Source organism: Carcharodon carcharias, chromosome 19 (genome assembly GCF_017639515.1).
Source record: "Carcharodon carcharias isolate sCarCar2 chromosome 19, sCarCar2.pri, whole genome shotgun sequence".
Classification (NCBI taxonomy): domain Eukaryota; kingdom Metazoa; phylum Chordata; class Chondrichthyes; order Lamniformes; family Lamnidae; genus Carcharodon; species Carcharodon carcharias.
Genome location: NC_054485.1, coordinates 75,005,120 through 75,023,972, shown reverse-complemented (window position 1 = coordinate 75,023,972; position 18,853 = coordinate 75,005,120). Strand labels below are relative to the sequence as shown.

The 18,853-nt window shown below is 42.0% G+C and overlaps 1 protein-coding gene and 1 pseudogene across 1 annotated transcript; one reads left to right on the top strand and one right to left on the bottom strand.

Moving 5' to 3' along the window:
* Positions 1–9,018: 9,018 nt before the first annotated feature.
* Positions 9,019–18,801, bottom strand: LOC121291795 (zinc finger protein 239-like). Its single transcript, XM_041213368.1, has 2 exons — positions 18,632–18,801; positions 9,019–11,787 (listed from the first exon to the last, which is right to left on the bottom strand). Exon 2 carries the CDS (start codon positions 11,306–11,308, stop codon positions 10,601–10,603), a length of 708 nt encoding a protein of 235 aa, XP_041069302.1. The 5' UTR covers positions 11,309–11,787; positions 18,632–18,801; the 3' UTR covers positions 9,019–10,600.
* The window catches only part of LOC121291237, a 33,051-nt pseudogene continuing 32,992 nt past the window's right edge, over positions 18,795–18,853 (top strand).

The following is an 18,853-nucleotide window of genomic DNA, read 5'->3' as shown; positions in this document are numbered from 1 at the left end:
GAGTTGGTGTGAGGGATTTTAAAGTGTTGAGATTGCAAATATGGCTTTATCCATAGCTAAGATTTTTCTGGGATTGGAAGATATAACCCTGATTGGTTTATAAAAAGTAACTAAGGTTAAGTAAACAGAATTGGTGATAGGTTGCAGTTAGTTTGAACCATAAGAAAGCAGACATAATTGAAGCAATAGCACAGCATTTGAAATTGGAAGGGATACGAGAGAGACCAGGTTCTTATGGTGTACCTTTCAAGATGTTATATGGCCACTCCAACATAACCTTCCCTCCTTCTTTATATATGTTTATCTCTCTTTAATGTGTAAAATCCCATTGTTCTACCAGAGTCAGTTGAATTAGCTGAGATCCAGTTGCAAATGAAGCAGTTTGAACATGAAATGGAACTGAAAAAACTTGAGTTGGAGACAAAAGAAAAGAAACAGGAAAAAGAGAGAGCATTTCAAAGGGAAATGGAAATGAGAAAACTTGTTCTTCAGAGGGAGAAGTTAGTGATGAAGGAAAGGGAGAAGGAAAGAGAAAGGGAGTATCAGCTTAAAGAACTGGAAGTTAAAAAAGAGATCTCAGAGGCTGAGGGAGGTTCTGAGGATGATGTGACCACTTCCAATCTAAAACCCAATGGGGATGTTTAAATTTGTGCAGGCACTTCCAAAGTTTGAGGAAAGCGATGTATTGGCGTTCTTTATTTCATTTGAAAAGATAGTTAAGCAGATGAAATGGCACAAGAAATTGTTGTTACAATTAGGTTGGTGAGTAGAGCTCATGAGATATATGCATCACTGTCAGAAGAGATGTCGCTGGATTATGAGGCAATAAAAGTTATCTTGAGTGCATATCCTGAGGTGTACAGGCAGAAATTTAGGGATATAAGGAAACAGCCTGGACAGACTCATATTGAGTTTGAGAGAGTAAAAGAAAGTAGTTTTGACCTGTGGATATGGGCATTAAAGGTAGAGACAACATATGTAGCTCTTAGATAAGTAATTCTTTTGGAATAATTTAAAGATTTAATTCGTTCAGTAATGAGAGCTCATGTAGAAGAACAGAGGGTTAAAACAGCTAGGCAAGCAGCAACTGCTGATTATGAGTTAGTTCATAGATCTAAACCATTTTTGTCACCCTTCTAAATCAGAGAAAGATAAAAAGTGGGAAAGTGAAAGGAAGGTAGCTAGTCAAGGAAGAGAAGGAGCAATTGGAAATTTGCAGAAAGTTTTTCTTCAGACCAAAAAGGAAGGTGAGTGACACTCAAAAGCTGAGGTGTTTTCATTGTAATAAGGTGGGGCACATGAAGTCAGTGGGCTGGAGATCACAGGGAAAACACATTGCAGTATTTGGAATGCAGAAAAGTTCTAGAAATATGAGTACTGTGAGTTCTGAGATCCAGGCACAGGAAAACCCAGTGGTTTGTGTACAGGTGAAACAGGAAGAATCAGTGATAGGTAAAGAAGTGGGAATGTGTTCACAATTTACACAAGGCAGTGCTGAAGGGCAGGTTAAAGAAATGTTTAAACGTTTTGTATGTGAAGGGAAAGTCATTCCATGTGTCCAGGCTGGAGCAGACAAAGCTATTAAAATTTTAAGAGACACAGGTGCTAGTGAATCCTGTGTTATGAGATAATGTTAGTCAATCCTTAGTGTTATGGGATATTTGTTGTCCAGAGGGAGTATTGTGGGAAAAAGTGGTAATAACTGGGATTCATGGAGATGCTAAACCTATTTCATTGTGTAAGTTAAATTTAAAAATTAAGTTGAAAACAGGTGACGTGACTGTTGGAGTAGTGAAAAAATTGTCCATTGCAGGGGTTCAACTTATTTTAGGTAATGAAATAGCTGGGGCACAAATGTTTGTGATGCCTACTGTAGTCAAGCAGCCTGTGGAAGTGCATTCAACAGAGGAGTTGCAGGAACACCATCCTGGATTGTTTCCAGGTTGTGTAGTAATGAGATCACAAACTCACAGGTTAAAACAGGAAGAGGATGAATTTAAAAGACGGGGAAAGATGTTGATATCCAATTAGCTGGAGCTGTTTTTGAAAAGATTGTGAAGGAAGAAAAGTTTGTAGAGAATGAAGCAGAAGTGTTTAGTTCAGTTAAATTGGTAGAGTTACAGCAGAAGGAACCACGAGTAAAGCAGATATATCAGACAGCTTATTCGGAAGCAGAAGTAGAATATATTTTAGAATGTTATTACCTTAAAGGAAATGTGTTAACGAAGAAGTAGAGACTGTCTCAATTTCTAGCAGATGAGAAATGGACAGTAGTACATCTAATAATTATATCATCTGAGTACAGAAATGAAATATTGAGAGTAGCTCATGAAATTCCAGTAGCGGGACACTTAGGAAGTAGGAAGACTCAGGTGAAAATACAAAAACATTACTTTTGACCTGGATTGTATAAAGATGTAGTCAAATTCTGTAGACCATGTCAACATGTCAGGTGACAGGTAAACCTCAGGCAATGATTAAACCGACGCCTTTAATTCCAATTGAAGTATTTGAGGAATCTTTTACCAGGTCTTGATTGATTGTGTAGGGCTCCTTCCTAACACTAAAAGTGGAAATCAGTACTTGCTGACAATTATGGATGTGCCTACAAGGTTCCTGGAAGTGATAACTTTAGAAAATATTACAGCAAAGAGAATTGTGGGAGGAGTTAACTAATTTTTTTTTACAGGATATGGATTACTGAAAGAAATACAGTTGGATCAGCGTTCAAATTTCACGTCACAGCAATTTAAGGAAGTAATGAGCAGCTGGGGATAAAGCAGTTTAAGTCATTAGCTTATCATCCTGAATCACAAGGTGCTTGGGAAAGATGACATCAAACTTTGAAAACCATGATAGGGGCTTATAATCAAGATTATCCACAGGATTAGGATCGGGGAATTCCCGATTGTTGTTATTCTTGTTATTTGCCATTAGGATTGCTCCTAATGAATCAACAGCATTTAGTCCTTTTGAATTAGTCTATGGTCATGAGTAAGGGGACCACTGAAGTTGATTCAGGAGAATTTAGTGGATCAGAATTCAGAAACTACTCTCCTAGATTATGTGACAAACTTCAGAGACAGATTGAACAGAGCAGGTGAGTCAGGTGAGGAACATTTAAAGGTATTACAGCAGGTAATGAAGGTGAAGGCAGATGAGAGGGCCAAAGCTTGTAGCTTTGTTGCTGGGGAAAAGGTGTCAGTTTTATTACCAGTATTGGGTGAAGTATTAAAGCCCAGGTTCAGTGGACCTTACAGGATTGAGAAGAAACGGAGTGAAGTAAATTATTTAGCAAATACTCCAGTTAAAAGAAAAAAAGAGGGCGTGTCATGTAAATATGCTTACAAGGTACTTTGACAGGGAAAATAACCAAAATGAAGTATTAGTGATGGTAGAAAAGGAAAATGAGGTAGAAATGAAAGATTCTGAAATAGATTTATCTCTAATCAAATTGGCACTTAAAAATTTAAATGTAATATTGAGTTACCTTCCAGACTGTCTAAGTGAGTTGGAGAAATTATTGCTGTTACACAAAGCTATTGTGGGAATAAGCTGGGGAGGACAAATTTAGTTACACATGATGTAGATGTAGGTGATTCATTTCCAATAAGGCAACAAACTTATAAATTGAATCCAGTAAAGTTTTCACAAGTTAAATCAAATTCATGCTTCAGAATGATATAACTGAGTCTCGTTGTAGTAACTGGAGTGTGCCTATTGTAGCCAGATGGAACACAAAGACTGGATTATTGAAAAGTAAACATAGTGACAAAAGTGGAATCATATCCTATTCCACAGTTGGAAGATTGCATTGGGAAAGTGGGACAATCACAATTTATCACAAAAATTGACTTGCTGAGAGGATATTAGGAAGGACCGTTAATCAGAGAGAGCAAAGGAGATATCGGCTTTTGTGACACCAGATGGACTATATCATTTTAAAGTTATGCCATTCGGTATGAAGAATGCACCAGCAACATTTCAAAAACTGACAAAGTAGTTGCAGGGCTGAGCAATTGTGCTAGTTATATTGATGATAGTTTTCAGTCAAACGTGGGAGGTGCATTTACAGCAATTGAAAGAACTGTTTGATCAACTGCAAGAAGCTAATTTGGTGGTGAACTTGGCTAAGAGTGAATGTGCAAAAGCGCAAGTTACATATCTAAGCCATATGGTTGGACACGGTCAGATAGCTCTGAGAGATTTGAAAATAAAAGCCATCATGTGTTTCCCAGTGCCTGCAACAAATCGAGATTTGTGGGCATGAGTGGATTTTACCGGAAGTTTGTGCCAAATTTTAGCAGTGTGGTTGCTCCACTGACCATTGACTGAACTACTAAAAAAGAACAAGAGATTTCAATGGACACAGTATTGTCAGAATGCACTGACAGTTTCAAAACTATATTGACTATGATACCAGTTTTGGCGGTATCTTGTTATGCCAAGCAGTTTAAGTTGGCAGTTGAAACAAGCGATGTAGCTATTGGTGCTCTATTGTTACAAGATGAAACATGAATTGATAAGCTGATAGGATATTTTCAACAAAAGCTAAATGTCCATCAGAGAAAATATTCAACCATCGAAAAGGAGACTCTAGGTCTGGTGTTAGCATTGCAGCATTTCGAGGTTTATGTTGCAAGCAAATTCGTCTGAAACAATTGTTTATACAAACCACAATCTTTTAAAATTTCTGGACAAATTTCGAGACCAAAGTGCAAGACTGTTCAAATGGAGTTTATTACTGCAACCATTTAATTTATAGCTTAGACATGTAGCTGGACGAGAAAATCTAATTGTAGATGCATTGTCAATTATGCTTGGCATAATCAGGTACTGCCAAAACTAGTGTATTTGCCAATATAGTTTTGAAGCTGTCAGTGCATTCTGACACTCCTGTGTCCATTGAAACTTTTTGTTCTCTTTTTAGTTCAGCCAATGGAGCAACCACACTGCTAAAATTTGGTACAAACTTACAGTAAAATCCACTCATGCCCAGAAATCTCAAAACTTCTCAAAGAAAATTGGATGTTTAAAATTGGACTGAAAAGACCTCTGTTGATACAAAGGATTTGTACATATATTTATGCCAATGCATGCATCTGATAATTTAATGGTTTGGGTATATAGGTAAATATAGTAAAGAATGTAAGGTTGATTGACAAAATGAAGCTGTCTTTTAAAATTATGATGGTTCAGTTTTTGATAAGGATGGAGGTGTCACTAAACTATAATATTTTTCATATTATTGTAGGCTTATGGGTGTGAGCATGGGTGGTTCTGTCTGTGTGACTGATTTAATTGAATTAGAGTCAGACAGACTGCAAGGTTGACCAAAAGAGTTAGGTGTAAAGCAGACTTTTGAAATGGAGATGGACAAGCGAAGATGAGGGTTCCATACATAAAATGTGAATGAAATTTGAATTTTTAGGTATGTGAAAGGGTTGTTTGATTTTCAAAGGGATGGTAGGATGTTTACAATGAACAAGATTAATAGGGCAAGGTTATTATGTGTATTTTTCCCAAAAGGAAAGAGGCCATATTGACGTGAAAGATTTTTATATTATGGGAAAAGTAAATTTTCAAAGACATGTAGAACAGTGGGATTTTATACATTAAAGAGAAAGAAACATATATAAGGAAGGATGGAAGGTTATGTGGGGGTGGCCGTGTAACATCTTGAAAGGTACACCATATAAAGCAGCCGTGGGAAAAAGCCTCTAGCCACTTTTGCAGAAGTCTGCTGTGTCCAGTAACTAAAGTCGAGTTAAGAGCCTTTGGAATTCCACTGCCGAGTGCATGCTGGAATGCCTATTTGAATTTAAAATCTATTTTGGACTGTTGCCTTAAAGGGGATGTGTATTTGGGAGTCAGGTTAATTAGGAATTTTGGAATTTGTTGTAATATTAAGGAACTGTAATCTTAAGTCTGTGTTTGAATTCTTTTTTCTGAATAAATGTTTTAATTTAATTTTTAAAATCACTAAAGGTGTTAGTGGATTCACTACTTCTGAATTCATTGCACAAATCTTCTCATAACAAATACAAATTGTAAAACTGTTGTGATAGTATGGCCAAGTTTCCCTTGTGGATTTGGCCTGCCTGGCACATATCACTTACCACATCATAACACGTGGAACAGTGTTTAAAATTCAGATGGCTCCAAATATTTCTGGAGCAACGTGAGTTTCCTGAAGCTTGGGAAACTGACTGTTGAAATGGAGGCAACTTTGAGCAGCAGATCAGTTGGGATTTAAACTTGTCATTGTCCCATCTGAATAAAACCTCACTTATTGCAGCTGCCATCTCAGTTCCCCTGATAAATGTTTGAGGGAAATTTCTAGTGGGAAAAGCATTCTTCAATTTCAGAGACTTTCAAACTCACAACATCAATATGGGATGTGCATCCTCTGATCTATGTAACATATCAGAAGAGGAAGACCCACAGTGTTCAAGGCAGCAATGACATGCAGCGGTGGGATCAGCACATGCACACAAGGGAGAGGGGTCACAGGAGAAAGGGCACATGATGGGGGGGGAACACGAGGGAGGGGACACAGGAGATGGGATGTCATGCTGTGACTCCATAAGTGCCTTGAGTGACTCGGTCATTGGGGAGTGTCTGTGACTCGGAGATAGGCTCTGTAACGAGGGGAGTGACTGTGATTCAGAGATTGACTCTCTAACGTAGAGTGACTTAGAGACTGATCAGTCGCTCCTCACCAGAGCTCTCTGCCAACCTCTCGCCCCTTAGCTGATGCTATATCCCTTATCTTTGCCTCTCACTCCTCACCTGACCCCTTTATAAATAATGGACAGTCCTCCAGATATAGCACATTCAGTGGTGGCAGTATACACTGCAGACCAATATTGCAGTACCAGTGATTTTCAGACAGTTGATGGTTATTGAATGGGGATTTTGAGAGGCAGTGGGTAGTGTCCCTGCCTCTGAACCAGAAGCTCCGGGTGCAAGTTCCACGCCAAGACTTCATGGCCAAGGAAGGAGTGTTCATAACACGGCCAAACAGGTTGAAAATGAACTTGTAAATCCTTCCAACACACGGCAATGGCAGGCTTTAAGAGCAGGAGAGATGCTTGGTCAGCTATGTGATGGAAAGAAACTGGAGACTCAATCATCACTATCCATAGCTCCAGATTACAACATGCATGTAAACGTGGATGTTGCCACAGCAACTCAGACCCATTAATGATTTGGATATGGGGACCAAATGTAACATGTCCAAGTTGGCTGATGGCACAAAACTTGATGGGAATGTGAGTTGTGAGGAGGATGCAAACAGGCCTCAAGGAGGTTTAGACAGACTAAGTGAGTGGACAAGAACATGGCAACTGCAATGTAATGTGGAAAAAATGTAAAGTTATCCACTTTGGTAGGAAGAACAGAAACAAAAACAGTGTTTCTTAAATGGGAATAGATTGGGAAATGTTGATCTCCAATGAGACCTGGATGTCCTTGTTCATAAGCCACTGAAAGCTAACAGGCAGGTGCAACAAGCAATTATGAAGGCAAATGGGATGTTGGCCTTTATTTCAAGGGGACTTGAGTACAGCAGTAAGGAAGTCTTGCTGCATAGAATCTTGGTGAGACTACACCTGGAGTATTTTGTGCAATTTTGGTCTCCTTACCTAAGGAAGGATATACTGGTCATAGAGGGAGTGCAACAAAGGTTCACCAGACTAATCCCTATGAGGTGGGATTGTCCGAGAGGAAAGACTGAGGCATTGAGGTAGAAGATCAGTCACGATCAAGTAAATGGCAGAGCAGCCTCAAGGGGCCGAATGGCCAACTCCAGCTCCTATTTTCCAATGATTCATTGGGGTAGGGGTGCTAGTTGGACAGGTGATGTGGATCAGATCAGTACAATCAACATGGGTTCCATCCCTGTTCTGGCTGGGGTGGATTCGGGATCTGCCTCTTTGCCATTCTTGTGGTGGAGCTTGTGGCAATGTGGGTCAGACCTGCCTTTGGGCAGAGAACTCAAAAAGAAGTTGGTTGGTCTGGAGTGTGGCTCTATTTGAGTCAGTGGGAATCTGGATGTTTGGGTTTTTGCTTGAAGTGGGGAACCTCCATCAGTACTGAGTCTATAGGCTGTTCCTCACTCCTGGAGTCAAACCACTTTTCTCCATCAGTTTCACTTCTCCTGACACCAGGGACTTTACCACCTTTCACAGCTTCAGGAACCCAGACACAAAGACAACACTGACACCTGCAGCTCTAATTAGTTACCACTTTAAATCAAATCAAACTTTCAGGCTGCCAGTTCACAGAGGAAAAGCTTTCTGTACACAGCCTTGGGACTTAACCCCTTAGAAACAGAATCTAATACAACAGAAGTATTATAAGCTATTGTCAGCCATGGCTTAGTTAGCACTCTCGTCTCTGAGTCAGAAGATTGCGGGTTCAAGTGTCACTCCTGAGACATGAGCACTGAGGCTGACACTCCAGTACAGTACTGAGGGAGTGCTGCACTATCAGAGGTACCATCTTTCAGATGAGTTAAACCAATGCCCCCATCTGCCCTCTCAGGTGAATGTAAAAGATCCTATGACACTGCATCGTAGAAGAGCAGGGGAATTATCCCTGATGTACTGACCAATATGGATCCTGCAATCAATGTCACAGAAACAGATATCTGGTCATTATTACATTGCTGTTTCTGCGAGCTTGCTATGCATAAATTGGCTAACATGTTTCTTACATTACAACAATGGCACACTTCAAAAGTACTTCATTGGTTGTAAAGTGCTTTTGGATGCCGAGTTCACGAAATTTGATATATAAATGCAAGTCATTCTTTTTTACGGAAAAGTTAGGGTTGATATTGAAATTCAAGCTCTTCTTTCTTAGGGAAATGTAATGTTTCCTGTGAACTGGAAATTATAAACACATTGATAGAGCCCACAGCGACATTGACCAATATACTGTGTACAGTGCTCTTACTGTAGGCTCCTGAGTGAATAGCAACACACCATGCTGACAAACCAGGTAGTTTGGGTTAGGCTAAAAGAATGAATTTATTATGAGTTATAAATGTATACAGAAGATTGATAAAACAGCAGACAAACAAAACATTCAGCTTGCATAAACTTCGAAGCAAGTAAAATGAAAGCATTTGAAAATGACTCAAGATCTTTCCCAGAACATGAAATGAATCTTGGAAGAGTGTAAGGTGAACATATCACACTGTTATTACATCGAGGTATGATGGGCTGAGGGAACTCAGGTCTGTAGAGACTTATACCCACTCCCTCACCATACTCAGGATAGTAGTCCTCCCAGACAGGAGAGTACAAACATTGCCCATGATATTAGTCAGAGACCCATCACCAAAAGAGGATCTGTCTATAATTCACTAACTAAAGCAGGGTCCGATTCTACCCCATACCCACTTTACTAACACACAAACTCAAAAACTAATTCTCAACTCTCTGCCCTTTGACCCTTCATTCACCACAGTGTTTCTATTGTCGGCAATCTGATTTAACCATTCACTCATATCCACTTTCCACACCCTTATTTCCTCCCCACCCCCTCCCCCCAAAAAAAAGCCCTTTACTTTTTTCCTACTTGATTGATCTCCCTGCTTCTCAAGTTCAAGGGGTGAAGAGCTGAGCATATCTGGTACACAACTGGTTTAGCCATCCATCGCCAGATCTGACTGGACCACATCAAGCACAAGTGAACTTGCTTTCTTCTGTCCAAACTGCTCATTACTCCAGAATCATCCTGAGAAGATAACCCACAACTTCTCCTCCTCAAAACCAACTGTGTCCTTGTGGAAGTTATGTTCCGGCTGTACAGAGCTCTGTTTAGACCCTATCTGGAGAACTGTGTTTAGTTTTGGGCACCGCACCTCAGGAAGGATATACTGGCCTGGGAGAGAGAGCAGTGTAGATTCACCAGAATGTTCCTGAGGCTCAAAGGGTGTAAATTATGAGGACAGATTGTACAGACTGAGTTGTATTCCCCTAAATGTAGAAAATTAAGCAGTAATCTAATTGAGGTGTTTAAGATGATTAAACGAGTTGATAGAGTAGTTAGAGAGAAACTATTCCTCTGGTGGGAGAGTCCAGAACAAGGGGACATCACATTAAAATTCGAGCCAGGTTGTTCAGGGGTGATGTCAGCAAACATTTCTTCACAAAAAGGGGACTGGAAATCTGGAACTCTCTCCCCACAAAAATCTGTTCAGGCTGGAGGTCAATTGAAAATTTCAAAATTGAGATTGATAGGTTTATTGTTAGGCAAAGGGATTAAGGGTTATAGAGCCAAGGCAGGTAGATAGAGTTAAGATACGGATCAGCCATGATCGAACTGAATGGTGTAACGGGCTCAAGGGATTACTCTAGCTCCTACATTCCTCAAATTCCTCTTCATTGCCCTCTCCACATTCATGTCCAACAACAATTGATCAGTATCATCCTCTTCAATCTTCAGCTGAGCTTCTGATCCCATAACCCTCTCCATCACAAATATCGCCTACTACCTCCTCGGTAACATCACCCATTTCCAACGATCCCCACCCCCACATTCGTCTATCTGCTGTTGAAATCCTCATCCTCATTGACTGCGTGAAGATTCAGTCACACACCTCACTTGGCTTTCCCACTGTGTGAATACGACGGTGGTCCAACATACCCCATAGTTGTTCAAAGTCCTTATTACACACCTCACACGTGAATGTTTTCTTCTCCCCTGTGTGAATGCGCCGGTGACTCACCAGGCCTGGTAGTTGTGCAAATCCCTTATTACACACCTCACACTTGAATGGCTTCTCCCCAGTGTGCAGGCGTTGGTGTTCGCGGAGAGTCGATGACCGCGAGAATGATTTGTTACACACTTCACACGTGAATGGTTTCTCCCCAGTGTGAATACGTTGGTGTACACGAAAATGAGATGAGCGCGAGAATGATTTGTCACACACTCTGCAGGTGAATGGTTTCTCCCCGGTGTGAATGCTCTGGTGTTCCAGGAGTCTTGTAGATGTCGGAAAAGCTTTATCACAAGCTTCACACTTGAACGGTTTCTCCCCTGTGTGGATTGCCTGATGGACCAAGAGGCTCGATAACTGTGTGAAGGCTTTGTCACACACCTTACACTTGAATGGTTTCTCCCCTGTGTGAATGCGTTGGTGGACACGGAGGGTCACTGACTGAGAGAATGATTTACTGCATACATCACAGGTAAATGGTTTCTCCCCTGTATGAGTGCGTTGATGTACGAGGAAGTGAGATGAGCACGAGAATGATTTGTTGCACACGTCACACTTGAACGGTTTCTCTTCCATGAAGCTTTTCTTGTGATTACAGTTGCACAGAAGATGCACCTTGAATATTCGGAAATCTTATGAGCCTGTGGAGCCCTGCTCACACACCTCACACTTGAACAGCCTCTCACCTGTAGGAATGAGTCAGTGGTTCATGAGGTTCGATGAATGATTGAAGCTCTCACCACACTTGGAGCCACTCACACTTCTTCCCAGCCTCACCCTGACCGATCGCCCACAGCCAAACCTTCAGAAAGATTGGTTCTGATGGAAGGTTCCTCACCACTGACCAGTTTCAGATCTGATAATATGTCAAAGCTCCCCGACCTGACCGATTTCCAGATGATGGTTTCACTGCCCAACCTTCTCTGCGTTGAGCAATGCTGTGAAGGGACTGGATGTCTTCCCACAGTTGTGCAGTTGTTCCTTGGGTAATGGTCAGGATCTATCTGCAGTGTCTATCCTCTCTGTATTCTCTGGTGCAGTACGGTGCAATCCTTCTGTAAAACAGGAAAAGGAAACATGATTTCCTCCAACTCCCTCTCCTCCTTTGCTGAAGGGGCTGACTCCTCAGTTAGAGACTGTTCCACAGTGAGTGCCAGTCTGCTATTCCCCTGTGGGGATCAGATGCAAGTTATTTCTTTTTCCTCACTTGACTGTTACACACACTTTTTCTAGCAGGGACACTGGATAGTGACCAGGATCTGACAATGTATCCACTTTCTTTCCTCCACCCACCCACCTCCCAGACACTGTCAGAGCAATGGAAAAGACAGTTGGGCAGAGTGTATAACGGGTTATCAATTCACGCTGAACTATTGTCACAGAATCATATCAATCTGAAAACATCCCAGACTCTTCTGTCACCATTCCTGGGTTTGTCCCCATCCCACTGGTGGGGAAGTCTCAATATTGACTCTATGGAATGTCATGGCTTCAGGTCAAACAATTTCAAGGAAAACTACCTCTCCCCTCTCAGCTGATGGATGAGTACTTTACCATATTAATCATCACTAGGGAAGTAGACTAAGGACAAATCCCAAAACTGGGTATCCATGAGGTGCAGTGAGCCATCAGCAGCAGCAGGATTGTATTCCACCAAAATCTCACAGCCCTCATTCCATAATTATCATCAAACTAGTAGATAGACATGTCAGGAGCAGCACTGGGTATAGTTTAGAGTCCAGGTTTGAGCCTGGTGAAGGTGATTATTGAGTCTGCATCCGTTGTCCTATCAGGCAGTGCAGTCCAAATACTAACCACACATTGTGTAAAAATGTTTTCCCTCATCACCTGATTCTTTTGCCAGTCATCTTTTATCTGTAACCTCTAGTTATTGACACTACTGCCAATGGAAACTTTCTCTTTATTTCTTCTATCTAGACCCTTCATGACTTCAAACATCCCTAAAAAATTTCGTCTTAGCCTTCTCTGCTTTAAGGGAAACAATCCCAGCTTCTCTGGTCTAACCACATAACTGTAATCCCTCAATCCTGGAACTATTCGAGTAAATATCTTCTGTACCCTCTCCAAAATTCAGAGATAGGAGGCTGGGAGGTCTTGGAGGGATTTGAAAAGACAGAAAACATCCAGATCCCAACACACAGACAGAACTGACCATTCACAGTCCACAGGATAATAACCAGCTCCCAACAAACACACAGAACTCAACAATAGGAAATCAGTAAGAATCCTCAGACACTCTGCACCTCCCAGATAATTACCTCACCTTCTCTGATTCAGTAATGACCCATCAACAAAACTCAGCCTGTAAATCAGAAGGGAAATGCTTCCAATAAACACACTCAATATCCAACACACAGCTCCAGTCAAACAGTTCAGCACAAAGCACTGAGTAAACAGCTCTCTCAGCTGGATCTTCTCACACAGCATAAGGGGCATTTCCACACCTGATTCCCCACAGGATAGTCAGACTGCCTGAACATTAGTGTGGATATTATGTGATGTAATTATTATAAATTCTGCTCCTTCACTCACCATCTCCTCACTTGGTTTTCAGTCCCTACCGGAAGTGAAGCAGCTGTGGAAGAGGAAGAGGAGAGAATGGGCAGAGTGGGTGGGCTCTCTGATTGACATCTCGCACAGCCAATCAGAAAAAGAAATAAGTGAAATTCTTCCATGATTTAAATGTAAATCACTCGTATGAACCAATCACAGAGGAGAGGGCGTCTCTTTCCTTTCAATCAATCGGTCAGAACTACATTACCTGAAGCTGCATGTGACCCTCCCTGAAGTGCGGCAGTGTGGAATCGGTGACACGGAAATCGCGTCTGATGGGAGTTGTAGTTCTGACGCGCCCAACGGCGGTTGGTGCTCAGCGTTCTCGAGTTGGAATCTGAGAAAGGGCGAGCCCGAGTGTCTGTCACGTGGTCGGTGCTGGAATTGGAGGTGCGCACCAGTAAATCTGAGCCTTGGGCGGGATCCAGCATCTCAGCCGTTTAACCCCCTCTCTACCCCATACCCCACCCCCATAGCCCCCTCCTTTACCCTCCCATATCCCCTTTTTTCACCCCCATCCCCTTCTGTTACCCCCCCAGCCCCCCTCCTTCACCCCCCCATCCCCCCTCCTTCACCACCACCCCCCCACCCCCCCCCATCCCCTTCACCCCAGGAATACCCTGTACACAAACAGCAGGACCAATCCAACCCGGCCAATAACTGCCCCATCAATCTACTCTTGATGGAAGGGATCATCAACAGTGCTATCATGCGACACTTAGTCAGCAACAACCTACTTACTGATGCTCAGTTCGGGTTCCGCCAGGGTCACTCAGCTCCTGACTTCATTCCAGCCTTGGTTCAAACGTGGACAAAAGAGCTGAACTCCAGAGGCGAGGAGAGAGTGACTGTTCTTGACATCAAAGCAGCATTTGACTAAGTAGGGCATCAAGGGAGCCATAGCAAAACTGGAGTCAATGGGAATCCGGAGCAAAAGTCTCCGCTGGTTAGAGTCATACCTAGCACGAACGAAGATGATTGTGGTGGTTGGAGGTCAGTCATCTCAGTTTAAGGACATCACTGCAGGAGTTCTTCAGGGTAGTGTCCTCGGCCCAACCATCTTCAGCTGCTTCATCAATGACCTTCCTTCCATCATTAGGTCAGAAGTGGGGATGTTCGCTGATGATTGCACAATGTTCAGCACCATTCACGACTCCTAGATACCATGTCCAAATGCAGCAAGACTTGGACAATATCCAGGCTTGGACTGACAGTGGCAAGTGACATTGTATAGAACCTTGGTTAGACCACACTTGGAGAGCTGTGCACAGTTCTGGTTTCCATATTGAAAAAGAACGTAAAGGAACTGGAGAGGTGCATAAAACATTTATATGGATAATATTGAGAATTAAAGAGATTGCAACTATCAGGAAAGACTGAACAGGCTGACACTCATTTCCCAAGAAAACAGAAGGCTGAGGGGTGAAATAGTAGAAATCTTTAAAATTATGAATTATAAAATTAAGAATTTGGGGGTAAAAGGGGAGAAGATGTTTCCACTTGTGTGGGGGTGTTCAAAACTAGGGGCCAGAAATATAAGATGGTGAATAATAAATCCAATGAGGAATTCAGGAGAAACTTCTTTACCAAGAGAATGATTATAATGTGAAACTTGCTACCACAGGGAATGGTTGAGGCAAATAGTTTCAATGTATTTGATGGGAAGCCAGGTAAGTACATTAGGGAGACAGGAGTAGAAGGATCTGATAATAGGATGAGATAGAATAGGTAGGGAGGAAGCTCAAGCGGAGCATACACACCTGTGGAAAGCTGTTGGGCTGAATGGTAGCATCCATAACAAAGTAAATGAATTGATAGTGCACATTGAAGAAAATAAATATGATCTGATAGCCATTATGGAGACGTGGCTGTAGGATGACAAGGATTGGGTTCTGAATATTATGGGATATATGATATTCAAAAAGAATAGGATGTGCCATAAAGGTGGAGGGGAAACACTTAATAAAGGATCAATAGTTTGAGATGACCTTGGTTTAGGATATCAGGATGGAGAATCAGTTTGGGTGGAGATGAGGAATAGTAGGGGAAAGAAGTCACTAGTGGGGGTGGTCTACAGACCCCTAAGAGTAACCACAATGTAGGACAAAGTATACAAGAAGAAATATTGGGTGTTCATGATAAAGGGATGGCAATAATCATGGGTGATTTTAATCCACGTGTCAATTGGAAGTAATAGCCTGGATGAGGAGTTCACAGAGTGCTTTCAAGATGGTTTCTTAGAGCAGCACCTTCTGGAAACAACCAGAGAGCAGGTTATATTAGACTTGGTATTGTGTAATGTGACAAGAATAAAGGCACCCCTAGGTAGTAGCGATTACAATATGATTGAATTTTACACCTAGTTTGAAAGGGAGAATAGTGGGTTTAAGACTAGTATTTTAAACATATATAAGGGCAACTAAGTGGGCATGAAATCTGAGCTAGTTGAAGTGAACTGGGATTCCAGGCTAGAGGATAGATCAACAGCAAAGCAGTGGCAGATATTTAAGGGGATATTTCAGAATACTTAGAGTAAGAAAAATTCGAAGATGGGGACCCACCATCCATGGTTAACTAAAGAAGTTAGGGAAAGCATCAAACTTAAGGAAAAAGCATATCATTGCACAAAGATGAGTGGGAGGTCAGATAATTGGTCATAATATAAAGAATGGCAGAGAATGACTAAAAGATTAATCAGGAGAAAGAAATTAGAGCATGAGAGAAGCTAATTAAAAATGTAAAAACGGATAGCATGGGTTTCTACAGATATTTAAAAAGGAAAAGAGTGAGTAAACTGAGTGTTGGTCCTCTACAGAGTGACAATGGGGAGTTAATAGTAGATCATGAGGAAGTGGCAGATGAAATGAAAAAATATTTTGCTTCTGTCTTCGCTATAGAGGAAACAAAAACATTCCAGTGATAGCTGTAAATCAGGAGATGGAAGGGAGAGAGGAACTTGGTGAAATTACAATCACTGGGAAAACGGTACTGAGCAAACTGATGGAGTTGTAGGCTGACAAGTCTTGGGGTCCTGGTGGACTTTATTCTAGAGACTTAAAAGAGGTGGCAAATGAGGTATTGATACGTTGATGTTAATTTTCCAAAGTTCCGTCAGAATGGAAAGTAGCACAAATAACCCCGCTATTCAAGAAGGGAGGGAGGGAGGCAGAAAACAGGAAACTATCAGCCAGTTAGCTTGACATGTGTTGTGGGGAAGGTGTTAGGATTAGTCATTACAGAGGTTATAACTGGGCACTTAGAAAAACCCAAGGTAATCAGGAAGAGTCAGCATAGTTTTGTGAAAGGGAAATTTGTGTTTAACCACTTTATTGGAGTTCTTTGAAGGAGTAACATGCATTGTGGATAAAGGGGAGTCTGTAGATGTACTGTACTTGGATTTCCAAAAGGCATTTGATAAGGTGCCACATCAAAGGGTATTGCGGAAAATAGAAACTCATAGTATTGGGGGTAACACATAAGCCTGGATAGAAGATTGGATGACAGGCAGAAAAAGGAGAGTATGCATAAATGAGTGTTTGTCTGAATGGCAGGATGTGACTAGTGGAGTTCTGCAGGGGTCTTTGTTGGGGCCTCAACATTTTACAATTTAAATAATTGACTTAGACGAGGAGCATGAAGTCAGGGTAGCTAAATTTGCAGACGACACAAAGGTAGGTAGGAAGGTATGTTATGAAGAGGATATAAGGAGTTTGCAGACGGATATAGATATTTGCATCAGTGGGCAAAAATCTGACAGACGGAGGAAGATGTGGGAAAATGTGAAGATGTTCACTTTGGCAGGAAGAATTAAAAAGTAGAATATGACTTAAAGAACGGCTGCAGAATTCCAAGGTGCAGAGGGATCTAGGCGCTCTAGTGCATAAGTCAGAAAAAGTTAGTATGCAAGTACAGCAAGTAATTAAGGAGGCTAATGGAATGCTATCCTTTGAGGAATTGAACATAAAAGTAAGGATGTTATGCCTCAGTTATACAGGGCATTGGTGAGACCACATCTCAAACACTGTGTGCAGCTTTGGTCTCCTTATTTAAGGATGTAAATACATTAGAGGCAGTTCAAAGGTGGTTTGCTAGATTGATACCTGGAATGAGTGGGTTGTCTTATGAGGAAAGGTTGGACAGACTGGGTTTGTTTCCATTGGAGTTTTGAAGATTGAAGTATATAAGATCCTGAACGGTCTTGACAAGGTGGACGTGGAAGGGATGTTTCCTCATGTGGGTGAGTCAAGAACTAGGGGGCACTGTTTTAAAATTAGGGGCTGCCCTTTTATGGCAGAAGTGATGAGAATTTTTTTCATTGAGGATTGTGTGACTTTGGAACTCTGCTTCAGAAGGTGGTGGAGGCAGGGTCACTGAATATCTTTAAGATGGAGGTAGATAGATTCTTGTTAGATGGAGGTAGATAGATTCTTGTTAGGCAAGGGAATCAAAGATTATCAGGGTAAATGTGAATGTGGAATTTGAAACACAAACGGATCAGCCATGATATTATTGAATGGTGGAACAAGGCTTGAGGGACCAAATAACCTATTTCTGCTCTTAATTTGTATGTTCGTATATCTGTTTTTGTGCTTTAAAAACTAGAATCAAAACAATAAAAGCTGGAAATACTCAGCAGGTCGGGCAGCATCTGTGGAGAAAAACCCAGTTAATGTTTCAGCTCAAGATGACTTTTCATCAGAAACTAGGTTGGACATTTGGTGGCTCTTCCTTTTGTCAGAAAACAACCCCTGCTCTCACCAGCTGCACCCCCCACATCTCTCTCACCACCCCACCCCACTCTCACTGCCCCACGGATCTCACTGGCCCCGCAACCCAGCATTCCCCCTGATTTCACAGCCTGCACACTGCTCTCACTGCCCCCTCCGTGCTCACTGCCAGCCCCCACCGCTCACACCCCTGCTCTCCCCGCTCCCTTCATCCCTCCGCTCCGAGCACAGAATCACTCCCCGAGTCAGACTCACCGAGCAACAGGGTTTCTCCTCAAACACTGGCTAAATCTCCTCCCCACTCTCTTTTCTGCACTCCCTCTCCCTGTTGGCCCCCTCTTCCCCACCCTGCCCCTCTCACCCATACATGTGCTGACCCCACTGCCTTGGATGCTGTGGGTCTTCCTCTTCTGATCTGCTGTCAAACACATCCAAGGCTACACATCCCACACTGATGTTGTCTGAAAGCCTCTGAGGATGAAGAATGCTATTCCCACACTAGAAATCTCTGTCAAACGTTTATCAGGAGGAACTGAGACAGCAGCTGCAATAAATGAGGTTTTATTCAGATGGGACAATGACAAGTTTAAATCCCCACCTGATCTGCTGCTCAAAGTCGCCTCCGTTTCACCGGTCAGTTTCCCAAGCTTCAGGAAACTCATGTTACTCCAGAAATATTTCGATTGGCTGTGAGAGACGTCAATCAGAGAGCCCACCCACTCTGCCCATTCTCTCCTCTTCCTCTTCCACAGCTGGTTCACTTCCTGTAGGGACTGAAAACCAAGTGAGGAGATGGTGAGTGAAGGAACAGAATTTATAA

Bases quoted from the DNA above. Each gene is read 5' to 3' on its own strand.
- LOC121291795 (XM_041213368.1), bottom strand. From the start codon at position 11,308: ATGGAAGAGAAACCGTTCAAGTGTGACGTGTGCAACAAATCATTCTCG.